Below are 22,076 nucleotides of genomic sequence, written 5' to 3'. Positions count from 1 at the left end.
CTGGATGAAAACCCAACCAATATACTGTACAAACAAAACCAGCAAGGAAAGTAATATCAGAGAGAGATACTCATTCACTCAATGAGTGTTTAGAGAAACAGTAACTGTTTCTGTAAAGTAGAGGATATCAAGGCAATATATCAAACATTTAATCAGAACACCGACAGCAATTTCATACAACGTTGTCAAACCACAGAACTCACTGCTATAGCATGCTGAAGAGACAAAACACTTTAGAGGTTTCTTTTTTTTAAAACAAAATTAATGGAAGAAAGTTTAATCAAAATCACACAGCATAGAAGTACTATTTTAGCTATACATTACTTGAAGCTGGAAGTGTCTACTAAATGCCCTGTATGCTACCCAAGCCTCCTTCCCTGTGTACATGTCACTAGCTATTTTTCTTAGTAAGGTTTTAAGCTGGTGGACCTTTGATCTGACACAGTGCTCCTATCCCTATGCTATTCTTCAGAATAAAACACATAACACCTATGTACAGAAAGAATAAAACTGAGCAATGTTGTGTGAAGAAATAAAGTGCACAAACCTGTAAGTAGCTCTGCATTGCAGGCAGCTCCGGCAAAATTTGAGTCTGTGGTGATCATGAGGGAGCTGTGAGGGGCAGCTGCTCCCTGACAGACAGAGAGCCCCACACAACAGCCAGCAGGACAAGGACCTCACCAGCCAGCACCCAACCCCACTGTACACACATAGGGTAAACAGAACAGGCCCAGTAGCACCATCTGCATTCAGGCATAAGGCCAGGTAATAAAACAGCTTCCAGGAGATGAGGTAGGTCTGAAGTTAAACTAAGAACTCAATCTGTAGGTCACAAGCAGGTCTGGGGACCCATAGCATAAGGACAAATACACAAAACCTAAGTGAATGCTGAACAAAGTCCATGCAGACTAAAAAGGCCAAACCTAAACCAAAGCTCTAAATAAACAGGGCCCATAGGTAAGCCAGGGTTAAGCTTAAATAGAGCTCCTGGGCCCATGGGCAAAAGATGTGGGTGGAGACTCCAGATGCAGCTGGTCAGGTCCATTATTAGTGCCCTCAGTGCCTTGACCCTGGAAACAGAATTATTGAGGTATGCTGTCCCTAAATTAGTCCTGCAGAGTCATCTGGATCAGACCTGTGCAACAGGCACAGCATCAGTCCAAGCTAAGAAAGGTTAGATTGATGCTGAGCTTTAGCCCTTCACAAACCAAAAGCTCTGAGAATTACACTACAAAGACACCTAAACTGCTTTTTGAGGGACAGATTTGATCTAACCAGGCCTATCTTAGCTAGCCCTGTTTCCCTCGTAGTGGAAAGATGATAGTGAAACATTAGAGCTGTCTGCTCGTGTGATTACAAAACATGGATTACAGCTTCTACTTTCTACCAAAGCCTCCCTCACGTTTATTAGCTCAGACTCCAGTGTGACAAAGTGACCAGCCTGCTCACAGCCCAGATGTGACTTACGAACCTGCGTGCCACACTGGTGTGGGGTGCTGTGCTTGTGAACTCAGCTGAGCACAGGCCAAACACTCTCAATGCCTTTGGATTTATAATACAGATGATCAGATAAAGCACCCACAGCATTGTTAGTTGGCACTATCTGAAAGAGAAAAGTCTTGAACAACATGAGTTTAATGCAGAAACTCTTGAATTCTGTTTGTGGTTTTGACAATGACTTCCTCATTTAGTCTTTCTTGGCCCTGGTTCTGTAGATAGTATCTACCTGCCTGATTGGCACTGAAAACAGGTTAACATCTGTAGGCATGCTGAACAGAGACACTTTAAGCCTTAACGCCGTTTTATGTGATTAAGGCCAGAAGGGACTACGATTTCATTTTCTGATACCCATTATACAGGCCCATTGCATTTACTCTAAGTAATTCCTGACAGATGTTCCTGACCTGCAGTCTCACCTGGGGCCTCCACCCACACACCTGATTCATGGGCCCCGGAACTCCATTTAAGCTCAGGCCTGGCCAGTCCATTGTTCCCTGTCTAAGCTAAGGTGTAAGTGTGCTTACTTTGGGTGTTGCTTCTGGTCTTGTGTGTTGTCTGGACTTGGTTTCTAGATGAACCTTAGGCTTGTCTCTAGCCTTGTTTTGAGCCTTATTTTCTCTTCCTTTCTAGATGCCCCATAGACCTGCTTTGTGCCCTCCTTGTGACTGAGGCTGGAGCCTGTTCCCAGGGTCCTACTGCAGGGCTGTGCCCTGTCAGTGAAGATACTTCCTGTCCTGTGGTCATAGCTGGCTCCTTACTTACCTCAGGAAAAAACACTTCTGCCTCCTTGCTGACAGAGATAAAGCGAGCTTAAGATAGCACAGTGCCAAGGAACTGAGGTTTGCTAGAGTATTTTTAATCTGCAAGCTGTGATTTTTGTGGCAGAAGAGGAATGAGTCTCATGTGTGGAAAGTTACATACTTCTGATGTCCTCAGATATGGTTTCAGGTAAATGAACAGGCAGCTAGACAGATGTTACTTCAGATCACTAATTAGTAAAGACCAGAAGCAAGTCTAAAGACTTAAAAAGCTTATGGTCCAGAGAGATATGATACCTGAGGGTAATTTGTACAACTATCCCAAAATAGGGCTTGGTGTACACCAGCATTTTAAGAACACTGAAAATAATTTTTTTAGTAGCCACTACTAGGAGGAGAGCTTACCTGACTTGAGTCTTGAAAATCTATTTTAATTGATACATATTTAAAATATGTTTACAAACCCAAGCATCTTTAACAACAACAAAAAATCAGAAATAAATTGTAGCAATTGCTAAAACTACCTACCTGCTTCATTTTTTTTCTTCAAATTTGTAGCTCTGTTCTTGAGTACTGTAATTTTAATGTCTTCCCCTGCTAACTGTTGATTTACTGTGGGAGGATGACACAGTGTCACACGAGTATAACCCAAATGACATTAAAATTGCTGATGACTTTTAAGAATGGGTCATAAAAGAGATGTCACCAGAGAAACCCTGTAAAAGGTGTAAACACTTCAAGATAAAAAGATGAAGTAACAGCTAGGACAATGTTACAATTTGAAGGTGCAAATGAACTACTACAGAGGCTAATGAAGAAAACAGAACCTGAGAGCACTTTATACCAGCAAGTATTTAAAAAACCCCAACAAAGCCATTCACGTAAAGCTTGTTGCTGAATTCCTTTGTGTGTTAGTATATCTATACAAGATGTTCTGTTTAGTTTCGTAATGCAAGCTTTTTACTGCTTTCCTAAACAGTATGCATGCATGGGGCACACCTCCCTAAATTATGAGGGTTGACGAAGCATCTACTTGAAATATCCTGTCTGTAGCTAAGAGAAGTAACAGCCCATCTATGTGATTATTGATTTTTCTAGTCTGTGGTGAAACTCTAGAAACTTGATGACTTTCAGCTGTTAGTGCAGTTGCCGTGCTTTTCTGTGTGAAATCGGTAAATTAGATTCCTACAGCTGGAGCTGTTAACACAGTATGGTTGCTGTGGTGGGAGGAGGCTTTTCCTGAGCAGAAACCCAAAAGAATACAAACTGGGTGGAGAAAATGGCATCAGCAGTGACTACAAAACCTGCTTCAGTTAATCACACAACAGTTGCCTTTTCATTAGACTTAAAAATCAGAATAACTTCAACAAAAAATATTAATTTTGCAGGTTTATTACAAAAGGTAAAAAGGCTTGAGAGTTTTCTCCTATAAAGAACTTATTTCATGTTTTCTAGAAGAAATCTATTTTTTTTAAGTTATTGGAAAAAATGAATATTGCAACAGCCATTTCCCAAATATATAAATGATGCAATGATCAAACAGAGCAAAATGAAGTTTTCTTGATTCTGAAGCATGCTTAATTTTAAGGAATATAATCTATTAAAGGGAAAAATTAGTAACTTCTCTTGAAGGCAATCTGACACAAGCAAGAAGCAAAAATATTCTGGTGATTTGCTTGGAAAGTGATTCCTTTTTTTTGTGCAAGCATAGAGATCTGTTTAACGGGGGTTTTTCATGTTAGAAGACTTACTTTTTTAAAAGGCATATTGGTATATGAAATACTTGAAACCCAGATCAAGATGTACGGGGCAAAAAGTATATGAGGAATAGGTGAGTAACTGCAGAAAACTAAGAGTAAAGCTGACAGCATGAGCTTTCTCACTAGACGGCATCAGGTATGCTCTCCCTCCTTGCTCCATGCACCAGCATTCAGAAGGTGTTTTGTTTTTTTTCAAGAGCTGAAAACAGAAGTTCAAATGCCTCCTGGAAAGCCCTATACAGTGTAGGCAACAGAGGTATCACAGAAAACCTAAAAAATTGTCCAAAATGTTGACAGCTGCAGAATGATACTGTGTTTGAGCTTTCTAAATCTAAACCCGCTGATTTTTCTCTATTTTTTTTTCAATATCGGTTTCCCTTTTTGATGCATTTTGAAACTTGCATACAAATAATCATACTGAGTGTTTTTTCTGGGTATGAAACTATAATTGTAGACAGAAGAAATATTAATGTTCCAGCACGAAGTTTAAGTAGCTATTTAAACGGTTAAAAATAAACCGATATATTTTATTGTATAACCTAATTAGAGCTCTTCAGGTTTTGGTTATGTGCACCCATAGGTCTAAATACATGTTCGCGAAGTGAGTGGATGACTGTTTTTAAGGAGCAGCAAGCGATCCCCGGGGGCCCTAATAAACCGGTTCCACGCCTCATGGTGCTCCGCAGCAGGTAAGGGGTGAGAAGCGGCCCCTGCAGCGACTGCGGCGGGGTTAACCCGGGCCTTTCCCGCGGACAGGGTGCGGAGGGGCGGCCCGACCGCTGACGCGATCCGCAGGCGCCGCGGCGTGGCCCGGCGGCCCGGCCGCGGCTCAGCGGGGCCGCCCCGAGCTCCGCCCCTGCGGCGCGGCGGGGGCACCGCGCTGCCCCGTGCGCCGCCCGCTCGCCGCCTGAGGGAGCCGCCGCCGGCACGGCCCTGCCCCATGGCTTCTCCGGCGGCGGCGGGGCCCGGCGCCGCGCTGCCCCCGGCCGCGGCGCACCGAGACTTCTACTGGCTGCGCTCCTTCATCGCCGGAGGTGGGTGCCTCGGGCGGGGGGCGGCGGACTTTCGTGTCGGTGCCCCCGGTAAAACTGCTGCCGAGTCTCGTCACCCGGGGAAGCAGGGAGCTCGCTTTCCTTTTTTCCCCTAATAGACTAACGCGGGTGACGCGGTGCGCGCCAGTGACTCGCACGTGTGTCAGAACCAGCGAGGAGCCCCGGTCAGCCGCCAGTTAAATGTTCCCAGAGCCCAAACCCTCGTTGGGTACTCGGGGAGGGTGGGTTATCCCTGTCGTCAGACTGTTGCGGCTGCTGTTGAGGAGATGAAGGTGGTGTGTGCGAGGCAGCCTGGCAAACAGAACGCCGCATCAGTAACCTCTTAGAGAAAAAGCCTATTTATTCTTCCCGTATTCTTCCCAGTTGTCTCAGCTCTCTGATTTGCTGGGGGTAGGAGAAGGTTGTATTTATTTAAAGCTTTTACATCATGCCGCACTCTCTGTTGGATCTCGCTCTCCGAAGTAGCGCAGGGTACACGGGCAGACACGTAGCCCACCTCCTTGGGGAGATCAGCAAGGGCTGTTTTCACGCAAAAGGGAAGGAGGAAACACGATGGAAAACTCTTGAGTAACTTTCAGGAAAGTTCCTTTTGCACTGACCTCTGCAGCTGAGACAGACAGTGGCCTGGCTAAACAGGAAAAGTAGCTTAAATGTTTCATTAATGCTTCAAGGGCTTTGTAGCATCTAATAGAAACTGTTTACTTGTCATTGGGGCTTTTTCCAGTTCCTGACTGAGTTAACTACATTAGAAAAGTCCCTTATTTAGCTGCTGACCTAAAGAACTTTTGTATTCTGTCACTTTTCTGTTTCTGTCTTGGAAAGGTGTTGCAGGATGTTGTGCCAAAACAACTACTGCACCACTGGATCGAGTAAAGATTTTGCTGCAAGCTCATAACCACCATTACAAACATCTAGGTAAGATGGCTGCTATGTGTCTAATTTTTGGTTTTAAATGCAGCGTGTGTGGTTTGGGTACATTGATTTACTCGGTGATGAGGCTGATAAAAAAGGTGCTCATCAGACGGAAGGTTGTATCTGTCTGGTCAGGCTCTGTGCCATGTTTTGTTACTGTTTGAAAAGAAAAACAAAGCCCTGTGTAACTTGTGGTATCAGTTGATGTGTTAGAGACTGAGATGTCAGAGTAATCCTCAATAAGGCATGTAAGAGCTAGGCTTGATCTTCCCCTTACAGAAGCCAGCAGGAGATTGGTAATCACAGCTTCAAAGCTTGGATCATTTCAGTAAAAACTGTACTGCAGTGGGTGCCAGTTCCCAGGGGGCGTGGGGATCCCTGATTTTCCGAGAGTGCCATGGCTGGTGGGAATTGGAGAGAGCAGCAGGTTTATGCCTGGTGTAAGGTGCAGATGATCTGTATTCGGCATCTGTGTTGCATCATGGTGAGAGCAAACTCACGTGTCCAGAACTGTTCTCTGCGGGCTGTAACAGTGCCCTCTTGTGCGGAGTCTTTGAGCCATTTCTGCCAGATGTTACTGAAATATGTCATAACTTTTGCTCCAAAATTTAAGGCTTGTAATTGTCACGGAAAAAAAATAAAGACTTGCCTAATTTCGCATGTAACTAAACTTGTTTTTAACTTAGACACTAAAGATAATGTTTTTTAAAAGCTGAAAAAAATAAAACATTAAATCATAAAATTCAGTGGATATATATTCACTGTGGCAAAAAGGGAAACACAAGCAATGTGTTCTAGTAATACAAACCCAAGTATACACTGAAGTTTGCAGCCTAAGAGTTGAAGGGTGAAATAATTGGTTTGACTGAGATTTTAAATCCTCATTTTCAATTTGCTTTGTACTGTGCCATAGTTGGCTAGTAAAATCTTATGTTCTTCCCTATTTTGGGAGTCAAATATGATGCTGATTATTTGAAATGTGTCTGACTTGAATGTGTGTCCATGTTACATGTAGGCAAAAAAAGGAGAATTATGTGGATGAGGTACCTGTAAGTGCAGAGACACGATGGGTCAGTTCATCAAAGTCTTCACTATCTGTTTTTATACCTTTGCATTGTGGAGTTTGTGCCACGTGGATCTCAGAGCATATGTTCTAGGAAATAGGAACAGTAACTCATCATTGCAGGATAGAAATTCTAGTCTTGGCATAAGTAAGTTCAGATGCATATAATAAGCATGACATCTTAAAAATAAACTAACTGTAAAATACTTAATAATATATTCACATACAATGATATATTAACAAGGTGCACTAATCTATTCATATTCTTAGAACCCCAGAAACTAATAATTACTTGTTTGGTTTAAACTTCAAATGAAAGTTTGTTAGCTACTCTTTTTTTCCTGCCTGAAAGCAAGATAAATGTGTCTTTTTCATGTTCCACTCTTAGTTATTTAGTAGTTGCATGTGAATGAAAACTGACTGTCACAGTTAATTCTTTTATAAAATCAAAGTAGAAAGTGAATTTGACAGCAACTGTGCATAACTAATGTTTATGGTAAAACTATAGGTTTTGCCAAACTTTGTGTGATCTTGCATTATTTCCCACCTATTAAAAGGGAGCAGGATTGCTTCTTGTTGCAACAAGTCTGAGACAAAGAGTGCGAGACGTTTAAGTTGTAAGTAATGAGAGTCTTCAACATATTTACTTGATTTCCTCAGTGATGGCATTTAATCTGCAATATAGCATGTAGCAATATCAGTTTGTTTTGCCATAGTTTTAGACTTTAAAGTATTTACATATTTATTTATTTAGAATTGACTGAATTGCAAGACAGCCAGTTCCCTCCCTTGTGTTACTGCCATTAGCTGCTGTGGGTGGATAGTGGCATCTGCAGTAAGGTTGCTCACATTCTGGGCAAATCCTGGGGCCTGAGTGCAGAGGTTCACTGGGTCTGGGAGATGAGAAAGGTGATAAAACTTAACCTTAAGCCTCTCCCTTCCAGCAGTGTTTGGGCAGTGAAAATGGCTTTTCCACAGTTACATGAGTAACATAAAGCAGCCTTAGCTTTATATGCTTACTTTCTTTACAGTAGCATTTCTTTGGTTTTTTTTCCTTTCCCACAATTTTAAATACCTCTTTTTGTATTGCTGCAGGAGTATTTTCTACGTTGCGTGCTGTCCCCAAAAAGGAAGGCTACCTTGGGCTGTATAAAGGAAATGGGGCAATGATGATTAGAATCTTCCCGTATGGTGCTATTCAGTTTATGGCATTTGACCAATATAAAAAGGTAGCTGAATTTATTGTTTTCCTTTTCTTTTTTTTTCTGCCTGCAATAAATACAGACTTATTGAGTAATTGAAACTAACACTGAAATTTCTGGGTCTTATTAATTAGCTGTACTTCTTTTCTAGCTGTTGCTTAATTTTTTCAGAACCTACTCATTAAAAATATCAGGGCAACAGGGAAGTTTTTGCAATGTTGCTTAAGGAAAAAGAAATTCACATTGATTTCTAAATGTTTGTATTGTTGAGAATAATACCCTTTCTTTCAATGAAAACAAAAGGTAATTTAAAGTCTGCTGCTATTTGTATTGCTATGAGGTAGCCCTTTGTGAATAATGTAGGAAAAAATGTAAAATGAAACATCTTTATTGTATTTATGTTGGAATTCCTAGTACTTGATGGATAGAATCAGTTAAACTTGAAAGTCTGTCTGGATATGACTGTTATATTTGACCCGACAAATTATTATGTCAGGCTGTAGATAAAAACGACCTTGAAGATAAAAATGCTCATTTCAGGGTTCTGCAAGATTTGTGGATTCCTTTCTGTTTTCCTGCATTTACCCTTTCATAATAAATCCTTGCAACATCTCATGGAGGTCAGTTGTTAGCATGAACATGTTTTTAAGCATTGCTGTTTGTGGTAAAAAATACCATTTTGCTACTAGAGAGGAGAAATTTCATGTTTGAAAGGTCAGATTTAGTACCCAGCCAAGTAAATGGTACAATATTTACTGAAGACAATGCGATTGAAATTGTCATTCCCTTCCCTAAGAGTAAATTTCAGGAGACTGATGCAAAGAAGTTACTGTAATGGGTTTTGTAGGTTCTCTTTTTTGTGCTGTAATCATGAATGCTGTTGATCTGTGCATGTTTTATGTGGTGTGGAATAAAAGACTGCATGCCATGCTTTATAATTGAAATGATTTATGAATCCGCAATTTCAAGACACCAGTTAGCTTTATAGCACTTTTCTTTATGTATTAATTGACCAGAAATCTTCACAGTATTTTGCGTGGGTATGTAAAAGAAAAAAAAATTCTTAAAGGAGGAAGGTATTAAATGATGTTTATAGCAGAAAGTGAAAGTCTCAGTTATTTGATAAAAGCCTGGAAACTAATTTCTGACTTCCTTCCAGGCCGTAATTAACTCAGCAAGTTCTTGCTCTGAAATGTTTGTCCTTTCTCTCTTCCTTTTTATTTCTTCTTTTTTTATTTTCTTTTTTCTTTTTTATTTTAATCCAGTTAAAATCTTTATGGGAGTGTTTCACATGATGTGCATGTAAGAAAAATTGATTCTTCTTACTTTTCAACTTTGTTCAGTGTCCTTTGCTCTCTACATATTCAGTTTGCCTTGTTTAACACACATTAAATGGTAACTAAATAAACAATTAATCTGGTTTCTGAAGTGAACAGTACAAATACTTTCAACTTACTGTTTTGCTTTGTTAGTAGAATTTTAGTACTTTCATGTTTTTAATAGGAAGTTGGAAACAGCAGCAGTGTTAAAAAATTCTTCTAACAGTAATTAAATGTTCTGGATTGAATTTGTAGCATTATAAATTTCTTGGAAACTGCTGCAGAGTTTGCACTAATGTGCTAATAAACTTCGTGCTGTGTATTTCCCTGTATTTTCTGGTATCTGACTACTGTAAATGTTCCATATTGTATAGGTAATAAAGAAACAACTTGGAATTTCTGGGCATGTGCATCGATTAATGGCTGGATCCATGGCAGGTATAGTTTTGTACTTGGATTTCAGACATGCCTTTTGCTGAGAAGTTAATATTTATTTAGAGGATGATTTGATGTAGTGTTGGGTCGAACTCCTGCAAATTTGTATTAAGCAAATATACTAGTAAATGGTTAATTTAACATGGTTGCCTAATTGAAACCTGTTTGTCTAAGAGTATTCTCTAAAATATATTTGTGTGAGCAGTGAATTCTGTGCTATGTTGTGAAGCACAGTTTTTTTTATAGCCTTTTATTATGACATTTAAAAAGCAAAAAAACCAGTGTAATCAATATGAAGTATAAAGCTGCAGGTTCTAGTAGAATTGGCTCATTAGCCACTCTGCCATTGCTTCTAGGTTGAATATAAGCCTACAGAAACAGAGAGAACTGCAGCTTCTTAAATTAGTAGTTTCTTTGGATTTGCCAGAAGTGTCTGTACTTTTTCATGTCCAGCACAGGATTGTCATGATGCTCTTTAGGTCATATTTGTGAATGTTAAAATCTCTCACTTATTAATTAGTGATATAGCAGCAGAAAAGCCCATCAGTAAACTGCCAGTGTATAGTATGATTATATACTTGTTTTCCTCTTACTAGTCATTGAGTCAAAAGTAGCTAAGAAAAAACACGGGAAGGTAAGTAATAGTGGATTGCGTTTTAATTGAAGTGATTCTTCATGTGCTTTTAATTTGTAAAATAGGCTTAGTACTGTCTAGTCCTTAAATAGTTATGGGTGTTCATACTTAGCTTCTTTTGGAAAAAGAAATCTGGGATTTTTTTAATACTACCTTTAGATAAACTAGGAAGATCTCATTAAAATATTCTGGCTTTGTGTGGCACCAGAGGAAAAAGAAAGAGAATGAAATTAAACAATGAGAAGAGTCCTAAAAACTAAGAAAACCTATTTGGTAAGATATGTTCCAGAACTTGGCTGGCTTTCTATCTGGAAGAAGTTAAAAAAAAAACTCCAGAGATAGTTTTGTTGGTTTTTTTTTTTCTTCCTTTTTTTTCCTTTCCCCTGGCTTTAACTGTGCAATTCACTCCTCCCCCCCAAGGTTATTATTATTAGCTTTTCCAGGAGCTTTGTCAGAGACTGGGAACCTGACTTGGGAGGCGCTGTGAAAACACTGAATAATCAGCTTAACTCTGTCAGTGTTGGATGTGGTGGAATTCTTTGTGTAAATAAATTAATAGCATCTGGCATTGTTGTAAGCACCTTACTGGTTAAATCTGGTTTGTGTGGTTAGAGTAACAAAAATAAATTAATATACAGTGCTATCTGGCAACTACAATCAAATGAACTGCTTTGTGGTGTGTTTAAGTACAATATACTCAATAGTTTCGTTTTTAGACCCTCAGAACAGGAACTGAGCTTGACTTGGGGGTGAAATGAACATAGCGGTCAAGTGTATATATATATATAGGGTCACATGTGAGTGTCTTACTCTTTGTTTACTAGGTGGCATTAACTGCTTCTTGGGATATTCTTTAGATAATAAGAGGCAGAGGGTTTATCTTAAGTATATCGAGAAGATATGGGGGGGAGGAGGCACTAAGAAGAGCAGAGTGTTTGAAATCTGGTACAGAAGTTTTCTAGGTTTGCAAACAAAAAAGACTTGAAAGCAGTTGGTAATATTGCTTTTCCTCCTATGCTGGCTCCAATAAAGGATATTTTTCTGTTTCTTCCACACTTAAACACTAAAGGAGATGATGTGCTGCACGCACCCCAGTGTTGGTGCAGAGGGGTCTTCACAGTTTCATGGGAAACAGTATTAAGAAGTTGAGAATAGATAACCTGTATTTCTTTTAACCTTTTTTCCCCCTCTACACCATCTAGCCACGCAGCTGTCTGCTTTCACTTCTCTGTACCCACTGTACTTAAATCTTGCTTATGTCAGTGTTTCCAACACGACTAGTGGTCAACAGACCACTTCAAAGTGGTGGGAAACATTTTAAGTATCTTCTGTAAGTGATAAATAGGATCCAAAGCATATCCACAGGGGAAAACAAGGCAGTGAGGATGGGGGTAGTGGAGGGAGGGAAAAGAAAAACCTATTGTAATGCATATATTTAAGGAGACCAAGTTAAAGTTACTGTGGAAACTCTAACTCTGAATTTCCTGAGTCCTGTGTGATTCAAATTTCAGCTGTAACACCTCATTAACAGAAAAATAGTGTATAGCTTCTTTTAAGGAAAGACAGAGCTGGGCAGAAGAGAAATCATAGAGGTTAGTGGGGTTTAGGAAAGAAAATTATCAAATAACAACAAAAATGAACAACTAACATTAAATGAAACATCACAGGATGATTTTACAAATTAATTTTTAAAAAGTTTTCTAATAGAAAATCCAAATTAAAATGTGTATTTTAATGCACAGAAATGTATATTTCCTCTCCTGCACTTGATTAACTTCAAAATAACAAAGCCAAAAAAGACTAGATGTTACCTAGAATAAACTCAAATTACATTAAACTAATACAGAAAGTATGTTTTTGCTTTTAGCTTTTTACTTTTACTAAAAGTGATTGAAAATAGTACCGATTTAGCACTGTCTAGGAGGATATTGGTTGTCTCCATTTTAAATAGTATGTAATTAACAGTTACCTTCTTCAGTCAGCATTTAAAAAGAATCTGGTCTAGTTCTTCAGATGCACTCTGGAGGGAAACATAGAAATACTAGGACTGGTAGGTTAGGCATTCTTAAACCTGTCTGGTAAATATTTTTGTCATCAGCAGTTTCTCTGTATGTAGTTTCTGAACCTTTGTTTTGTTCAGAAGATGCTACTTGAATAAATTTATCTTTATATTAGCTGAGGAACAAATCTTCTGCAGTTCAAGGCTGTGTCTTGTGCTTATCGCTCTTTGAGCTGTATTCCTCTGAATTTCCTGGCAGTGCTTAGTTTGATCTCTGGAGCTACTGATAAGTACAAAGAGCATAATACAGAGATTACAAGAATTTGCATACCAGCTGTATGCAATGTAAATGTATTTCACGTGGGTTTTTTTCTTGCTTGAGATAGTTTTTTATTTTTATTTCCAAAGAAAGAAAATTACTAAGAATGGAGGGATAGTAGGGAAATTGGGAGACAGATAAATCCCTGTAGAGCTAATCTCAGTTGTTAACTCCCAAAGCCTGGGAAGCAAATCAAGGACAGTCTAATCTGCTGCACTGTCACTAAGTCTTTAGTCTGTGTAACCCAGTATCGTGTCCCCAAGAGTGGTCAGAGGTGCTTGAGGACAATATGGGATGTCTTTCCCTGTCTTCTGACTCAGCATTGGCAGTGAAAAAGCCTGCTGGTTTTGAGGAAGCGTCTCTTTGAAGAGCCGCTTCCCTGTTACGAGTATTTCAGATCAGACAGTGGGAACTGCTGTATGTATCTCTTAACTGTTGATATACTTTCAAGTCTGTCCTGTTTAACCTACCACAGGAGAGATTTTTGGCTTGGCTATCACTAATGGGAATAGACTTTGCTTTTTCAAGACTGGAACTGAGCCTTAAGATGCTGTGCTCTGACTTCTCGTAATACTGTATTTAGGGAGCAGAGGTGAGATGAGTAATTTTGTAGACTTCACCACAATGGCTTTGTCCCACAGCTGACTGCCGTTCCTCTTGGAAAGGATAGTGTCTCTCTTGAGCCCCAAAGGAAATCTTGATCCCTTGTATATACATTCCTTATATGAGCAATAACATGCCTCTCCCAGTTGCTACAAGACAGCATATATTGTGGCTGATGTCCCAAATCCCATTTTTTTTCCAGAATTCATGGCTAGAAGATTTTAAGAAAAAGTAAAAAAAAAAAGTTTCTAATTAAGTCCTTACTACATACGGTTTCTTTCAGTTTCTTTTTTTTGTGCTGTTTTCAGACTGTGTTCACTAAATAGTGCATTGACCAAGCTCTTGGTTGATCTATTTGCTATCCTTTGTTCAGAGGAAGTTCTTGGGTACATATCAGTGCATGAGTGGAAAGAGAAGTGGGGGTAAAGTCCGTTTTCTGAAGTGGGATAACTTTCTTGTGCATTCTTAAGCTCTGTAAAAGTGCTTCCCCCCCCCCCCTTAATTTTTTTTAAACTGCTTGAATTAATCTATTTTATGGTATTTCTGGACATGTCAGGGAATCCATTAGGAAAAGGCTTTATACTGAGGGATTGCATTTCATGTAGGTCAGTGGAAACAGTCTTGAAGTTGCTTTAGTGTTTTACAGCTTCCAACTTCTGAATCCTGTGGGTGAGACAACATCAGAAATAAACCGCAGATGTCTGCTTTTGTTCAGAGGATTGTCAAAAATCTCCAAAAGAGGTGTTTTTGTCTTCTAAAATGAATTACTGGTGGGATACTCTAGAAACCCACAAACTTGGCTTTCAATTGACAGTTGACCACTGTCAGATTTTTGGATAGTTCACTTAGAGTGTTGTTTTTTTTTTTTCTCCTCACCATTTAATCAGAATAAAAAGTGTGCTTATCTTCTGTTGGACCAAATTTTAAAAAGTTACATTTAGATAAATCAGAGCAGTTGCTAGAAAACAGGGCCAATTACAAACATTTTTACTTTCTTTTTTTCCTTTCCCCAGATTTTTTTTTTTGTTTGGGTTTTATTTTTTTGGTGGTTTTTTTTTTTGGTGGTTTTTTTTTTTTTTAGGTGACTGTGGTATATCATCAGAAAATGCTGTTGTTAGTCAACAGTTTTAACTATTCCCTCCAAAGAATTTTTCAGCCATTCAGTGGTTTATTTCAAAACCTAGCAGTTGGAAAGAATTTGTTATTCAGGTAACTGTTAGAATTGTTTTCTGTACTGGAGATGTGTTTCCAAAATTGCAAGTTGGTCAGCATTTTAAGCCATTTTGAAGCAACTCATAACTGGATGAGTCCTAAGATTTGAAATTTTTTTCCATTTTTTTTGCATTGTAAGTCCAGAAAGCTTTTCTGCTCAGTTTTAAAGTAGAAGTGCTGATGTAACAGGAACTATGAAAATGCAGAAATGCAACACAGTTAAGTATTCCTCATCAGTATGAACCTGGCTCTATTTTAAATGTAATTAGAGAATATTTAGTGTGTCATTAGAATAGGTTTAGTATTTTCAGATGCAGTAGATACATGTATCTGTAATCACACCAAACCTTTTTGAAATAAAACATGTAAATTTGGTGGTTTGAATTTTTTTTTAATAGGGTAGGATTCGGTTTCATGGTTGCAATCCAGTAAAGCTGATGTACTTGACTAGCCTGATTCTTAGGAGCTATGAATTTCAATAAGATTGCTCAGGTGAATATAGTCAGGCCCATAAATCTTGGAAAATCTAGGCCTAGGTGTGCTGCTTCAGTGAACACCAAGTAGAAACAAATCCTTTGTGTGTTGCTGGAGTTAGTGTTCCTGTTTGCTGATTTTAAGTGACTTTAAGTGTTTCTTTAACAAAATATTTTGTATATGCTATTGTATTCACTATCACAAAAGGAAATTCTACTTTTCAAAATAATCTTAGAATCAGATAAGGTGTAGGTGAGTTTTGTTTGCTTGTTTTGTTTTTGTTTTTAATAAAGGTATTACAGCAGTGATTTGTACTTACCCTCTTGATATGGTTAGAGTTCGCCTGGCGTTCCAAGTAAAAGGGGAACACAAGTACATGGGAATTATCCATGCATTCAAGATGATTTACACAAAGGTATTTTTTCTTTTAATCTTCGATTTTGTCAAAGCAAAGTATGCTCTTTAAATAATATTGCACTGCATTGAACATAATGGCTTAGTGCAAAATAACATGACCTCGTTGCGTGCACTTTGAATTTTTAATGTAAGAAGTTATTTGGATGGTGCTTTTTGACTTGGGCTGCTAAGCTGTAGCTAAGGCTCATGTAAGTGGGAGGTCAGAAACAGTGGAGAAGTTGCTTTTCAAGAGAAGTGGTAATGTTACCAAAAAGATTTGTGGAGGAGGGCTATGTATAATGCATAAATGTTTCCAGTTATGATGTTGGATGTAGATTTTTCTCCTTCATTTTCACTTATTTGTCTCCTCTGGAGCCAGGCAGTTGTCCCTTCAATTCTTCAGGCACAAGAACCAGAACATGACATTAGCTCCTTGGTGGTAGATGGTGCTAGTCAGATTGCTGTCATGGGACTCTGTATGAACAGTTGTGTAACTTCAGACACTTGTATTTCTTGCCACAAATGCTGCTGTATTTTTCTTTCAAAGGAAGGTGGTTTTAGTGGGTTCTACAGAGGGCTGATGCCGACTGTGGTGGGAATGGCGCCATATGCCGGTAAGTTAAAAACAGAACATGGCAATCCTTCAGCACTTATGTGCACTACGAAGTTTGTTTAATGTGTTTGCACACCTAGTTAATTAGCTTCTGTTCAAATCATCTTCAATGGTGCTCCTTAAAAAGTGTCTTCAATAGTCAAAGCCTAGCTTTTCTGAAATTTGGAGTTGAGAGTGAGAAAGGTAAACTAGTGGTTGTCTTTGCTTCCCAGTTTTCCCACAAGAAAGTATGGAGGCTGTTTCTCTCAAGCGGGCAGATCCATGGGAGCAGGCGCGCTGTAAATGAAGCCTCAGCGCCTCCGTATTGGCTCCATCTCCTGGTGATTTTCCGTAAATACTCCCGCATGTAAAGCAGCGGTGAGGTGGAACACAGGAGCAGAACAGCCCAGCTAAACTACACTCGCTTTTAAAAGCTGAGAGATGTCCCTCAGTTAGAAAGATCTTAGGAGCAAGGAAAGATTCCTGACAGCGATCCAGTAACTTAAAACTCGCAGTCTAGCTTATTTAAAACAGTCTTGTAGCGTTGTGTATAAACACAAATTCATTTGGACGGAAGTTACAGTAGAAGTTCAAAATATTGTTTATTTTTTTCTGCTTAAGAAAAATCTTCTAAAAGAACTGGAGAATAGTTTCATTTTGTAAATGCAGCTTTTTTTTTATGATGATATATCAACAAATAATATGCTTATCAATGAAAGTACATAAAATTAAATTTCCTTTTAGGTTTTTCATTTTTTACCTTTGGTACCTTAAAGAGCATTGGACTTGCTCAAGCACCTAACTTGCTTGGACGGCCTTCATTAGATAACCCCGATGTCTTAGTTTTGAAAACACATGTAAATCTGCTGTGTGGTGGCATAGCCGGAGCAATAGCTCAGACGATATCGTAAGTTTGGGTATGGGGTTGGTTTTCCTCTCTACAGCTGTTCATTCTGAAGAAACTTTTATCTGATACAATTTTATATAAGTGTAGTTATTAGTAAGGTTTTAAAATTAGTTAATCAAATACTGAAATTCAGGTATTTCCTATTGTTTCTTTTACTAAGTATCTATTTAAAATAATCTTTAGGGTCCTTTAAGAGATATCCAATGAGTTGTTTAAACAAATTCAGGCAAATCTCCTAAAATCCACTGGAATTTTTTTAGTAGCAATCTTATTTCTTAGCTTCTTTGGAAAGCTAAGAAATTTTGACCCTGAACATAATTTGCGGTATTTTATTATTCCAATTTATTTTCAAATCTATGTAACATGTGAAGCCATAGGATTAAAAAAAAAAAAGGACAAGTCTTAGATATTGTATTTGCCATTTTTATTACTTTGCTTGCTTCTTCCTTTCTCATTCTGTCCTTGCTCTATTTTATTTTGTCCATAAAATAAGTTAATTTAATGGACTTACACGGTATGGATTTTTCACTAAATCACTGCATTGCAAATATAATTGTCTATTAATCCTTAAACTGTTAATTTTATTTTCAATGGAGGGGTCTTTTCCCTTCAGCATTTTACAGATTGTTCTATACTCTCATCTGATCTTCATGTGTCTTCCTTACTAGTGCCAAATGGAATATATTAAGAGCTCTGGTTTGCTGGTTTTGGTTGTGTAAGGAGATTCTCCCTTTTTGGAGAACTTCCAGCTGCGTTAAGAATCTAAGCTGGATTCCTGACTCACTGAAAAGGGATCTTGAAGGTTGCACATGGACTTCTTTGTATTCTTGTTTAAACAATGTTCAAACAGTCATCACACATCTGGTTGAACTGCTGTTTAAATATCTTCTCTGTAGATATCCCCTGGATGTAACTCGTAGGCGAATGCAGTTAGGAGCAGTACTCCCAGACTCTGAAAAGTGCCTGTAAGTATTTCCTTTTCATCCATAGTAACTGTGTTCTTGGATGTCTGAGCAAAGTTCAGCTCTTAATTTTAAATCTTAAAAATAAGAAAACATGCCCTCCCCCCCCCCCCCCCCCCCCGAACTACTATGTTGTTATTTCTTCATTCTTTTAATAAGGAAGTTTCCACACAGACAAAAGCTGCCATTATCAATCTGGGATTAAAAAAATACCTGAAATTACAATGGCACCCTTGTTAATAATCCTGTGTTTGTATTAGTAAAATGGTTTTTTTTGTATTTTAGTGCAACTTGTGCTACCTTTAATATCAGCGAAATCTCTTAAGAGACCAAATGCTTCTACTCAAATGAAATTGTTTCAAAGTGTATTTTAATGGTGCAGAATCTGTTCCATAAATTGATTTTGCATAATACAAGTTTATTTGAGCTTTTTTGCACTGACAGTAATCTCCTACACCCCACACATTGTTGAGGTTCCTCTAGTAGAAGTGGAAGCACCGTAATAACTTAAACCTTAATAGTATTAAATCAGCTCTCATCTTGAAAAACTTCCTGAATTTCAAATTGTCTCAATCAAATTCATTTCTGGGACAGTTTTCTCTTGGTTAGTTTCAATCTTGTGGAGTTGTGTATGTCTGAATCCAGTGCAATGAAGTGTGAACCACCTGCATGGAAAGTTGGGTCCTACCAAGAGTAGTCTGAGTGACCAAACACAAACAACCTTGGTTGTTTCACAAACAACCTCGATGTTGCTTAAATGTGAAGGTTCTGTTTGGTTTTCTTTAGCAGCCTTTTTTTTTTTTTTTGCTTGGCTATTTTCCACTCCTGATAATTTAAAAATAAAAATGTGTTCATTGTTCTCAGGGTTTTATTTTTTGCATTTGTGAGGACTACTTTTACAGAAACAAGGCTTCCCAATTTAACAATTTTATTGTGGTTGTGTAGAGAGCTGTGCCTTGAAGGAGATACACATATATATCTTTAGAGGATGAGAGGATAAAGCAAGTAGGAAGTCTTGAAGCTTTGGAACATACGGAAGATGTTCTCCAAGGGCACTCTCTTTGAGAGCATGGAAGTACCAAGCACCTTAAGTGCTTTCCATTTATGTCTGTTTGCTTAGTTTCAATACAAGTATCTGAGGAAAATTCTCTTTGCATATACAGTGCAATTTCTGCTTTTAATAAGGTCAAATATTATATACTTAGGTTATTATTTGTAAAAAGAGTTGATGCTTCTCAGGTCCTTCCTGCCAGTTAGGCAAGAGAATGAATGTCTGGAGCCATTCTGGTGTAAAATATCTTAATATGTCATGTAGGGCAGGTGTTTTCAGATTGACAGTTGTTTAGCTGGGACTGCACCATCCTCTTCCGATTCCCAGCCCTTGGGCCTAAATTTCTCGTGGAAACTCAGGTTGTCTTTTTAGTCATATATGGCTTTGCTATGTGGAATGCCATGGGTTTTTCTCCATGGATCTCTTAAAACCAAAGTAAAAAGTGTCTTGTATTTAAAGAAAATTATTTTGATATTGAATGTGTGTATCCACTAATGATTTGAGTTCTTATTTTTCCAGTACAATGGTGCAGACACTGAAATACGTGTATCAACAACATGGAATACGGAGAGGACTATACCGTGGCTTATCCTTAAATTACATTCGTTGTATTCCTTCCCAGGCTGTGGCTTTTACCACATATGAACTTATGAAACAATTCTTGCACCTCAACTGATTCTTTCTTTTAGAAGACCTTTCTGTAAAACTACACTATCAATCCTCAAATTATATTGATGAGTAAATTACTTGAAGTTTAAAAAAAAGCTTTCTGTTACTGTGGACCTGCTGTTGTCTGACATCTTTATTTGCCAAAATGTGGTTAATTTCCTGGAGTCAAAACCAGGTGACACATCAAGATAACGTTAGCTAGCTCTAAACACTTTTTATGCACTTGATCTTCTTGGCTTCATTAGATGAATTTTAGGAATGACAGTTTTGGACATGACACCCATGTTTTATACGGTTCCTAAGCCGTTAGTTATTTAGCTTTATCACCATTCCAGGAGTTACATGCTGCTGATTATGCTGCTTTTTAAGCTAGTAACTAGGTAGCTCTTGCTCTTTAAAAATTAAATGGAATAAACTGATTTGAACATAAGGCAATGATTTTGGTATTCAGATCCTTGGCAGGTCTGTAGAAGCTAAGCTTGCAGACCACACTTTAAGCAGCCTTTCATTCTTTCTCTGTACAAGTTTTCTGTATGCAAGAACAATGCATAAGTCTTCACATTGGTACACAGGAAAGTCTCCTCAGCCATTTAAGTTAGAACCAGCAAGATGGATTTAGCAGTGTTAGAAATCTTGCAATTTGGAAACCAGTTTCTTGGCATACGTTCTACTCTAAGAAATGCTGTACTACACAAGTAAAAGCAAGGGGGAATTTTATGGGGATGAGTGCTAGAAAAGATGTCCTTGTGGCAGGTAGTAGGGGTCTAATCTTAGAAAGCTTTTCTGTGGAGCTGAATCTTCCTGATTTATTCTTGGTTTATTCAAGGCTGAGTATGTTACATACTTTCCAGTACTAGCTGGTGTAAACAGGTTTTTCCCTACCTTAAACCATGGTGACAAAGAAGACTGCATGCTGCTGCATTTACTTGTTCAGGCGTATGGGCCATATCCAACCTCATGCGGAAAAGAAAATTAAGATTGTATTGGAGTCTGTAGGTGTGTGTATGTACTGTTTCTGAAGTATGGTATGCAATAGACTATTGCATGTTTGCCTCCTCCTACAATTCCTTTTCTGGAAGGAATTATTTTATACATGATTTGCATTGGTACTCTTGATTTTTACTCGTGATTCAGGAAACTGTAAAGCATTTACTTCATGTAAGTTATTTATTTATTGTAAATATTTTAGCAGTGTCTTCTGAGAATTGGCAATGGTTATGCTAAGTGGTGGATGGTAAGAATGATCTGCTTAATTTTGACAAATTTAACAAACTGGATTTTCAGCTATATATTCAATATCAACTTCTGTGGCTCAATTTTTCCCCCCAGTTTCATAAAATTATGTATTTATTTGAAATTTACAATGTAGCTATGGACAGAGAATGAGATGCATCTGGATATATTTTATTAAAATTTTTGAGATAATGTCTGTGTGATTGGTATATGTTGCAACCAGAAGGAATACATGTTTCTGGAATTATCTGTATGTTTGCCGTTATAGGTAAATATGCACAACATTGTTATTCTTACTTAAGAGACAAGAAATATGCTTTTTCATCTGATCTTTAGTTTCACATAAAGGAAAGCTAACCAATATCACAGTGAATTTTTACATTTTAAAGCTCTTGCAGTAGCGATAAATCCACTGTATTAGGAAAACTAAAGTGCCTTTCTTTTCTCTGTGTTGTTTTGCTGTGTGGGCAAAAAAAGCATCTTTTCAGATGCCAGTTTTTTCATGTGGATACTGTTAGGGATGATTAAGAGTTTTACATTTTAGTTCTACTGCAAGGGATATATTTGAGGAGTGTCATGATAAGTTAAACAGTTGTTATGCAGAATAAAGTAGAACCCAGCATGTTCATGTTTGAGAGGAAAAGAACTAAAAAGTATCTCCTAAATACTTGAGGTATTGAATGTGAAAAACATTCCTACTTGATGGAACTGTGCTGTATTTTCAGAATTAGTTTTTCTAAATAAAATTTAACACTGTATGAAAGTGTTTTAACATTAATTCCTGAATCTACACAGTTAAACTTGGAAAATGCTGATGTATCTTAAAATTGTAAACATTTTCACAACCACTGATGTCAGAAAAAAAGAGATGTAGTCTGAACGCTTCTGTCCAGGTTTTGGCACTAGGACTCTCCCTAGAGATTCCGCAGACTGGTTGAATTTTAGATAACTTCAAAAAGATATTTAAAGCATATTTTGTACTTCATAAACATATTCTGTAGAGATTTTTCTGTGTATGGGAGAT

General features: G+C 38.1%; 1 protein-coding gene across 2 annotated transcripts; it reads left to right on the top strand.

Annotated features, from left to right (window-relative positions):
- Positions 1–4,893: 4,893 nt before the first annotated feature.
- On the top strand, positions 4,894–21,810 carry SLC25A16 (solute carrier family 25 member 16). Of its 2 annotated transcripts, XM_032116310.1 has the most exons (9): positions 4,894–5,052; positions 5,893–5,985; positions 8,141–8,274; positions 9,941–10,004; positions 15,536–15,657; positions 16,186–16,252; positions 16,975–17,137; positions 18,034–18,102; positions 19,670–21,810. In XM_032116310.1, the coding sequence occupies exons 1-9, from the start codon at positions 4,959–4,961 to the stop codon at positions 19,824–19,826; spliced, it is 963 nt and encodes a 320-aa protein (XP_031972201.1). In that variant the 5' UTR covers positions 4,894–4,958; the 3' UTR covers positions 19,827–21,810. The 2 variants fall into 2 exon arrangements, with proteins under 2 accessions (XP_031972201.1, XP_031972202.1); XM_032116311.1 differs by lacking the exons at positions 4,894–5,052; positions 5,893–5,985 and adding an exon at positions 7,282–7,662.
- The last annotated feature ends 266 nt before the right edge of the window (positions 21,811–22,076 follow it).

The sequence above is a fragment of the Corvus moneduloides genome, chromosome 8, assembly GCF_009650955.1.
Source record: "Corvus moneduloides isolate bCorMon1 chromosome 8, bCorMon1.pri, whole genome shotgun sequence".
NCBI lineage: Eukaryota > Metazoa > Chordata > Aves > Passeriformes > Corvidae > Corvus > Corvus moneduloides.
This window is presented reverse-complemented; position numbering and strand designations above follow the sequence as displayed.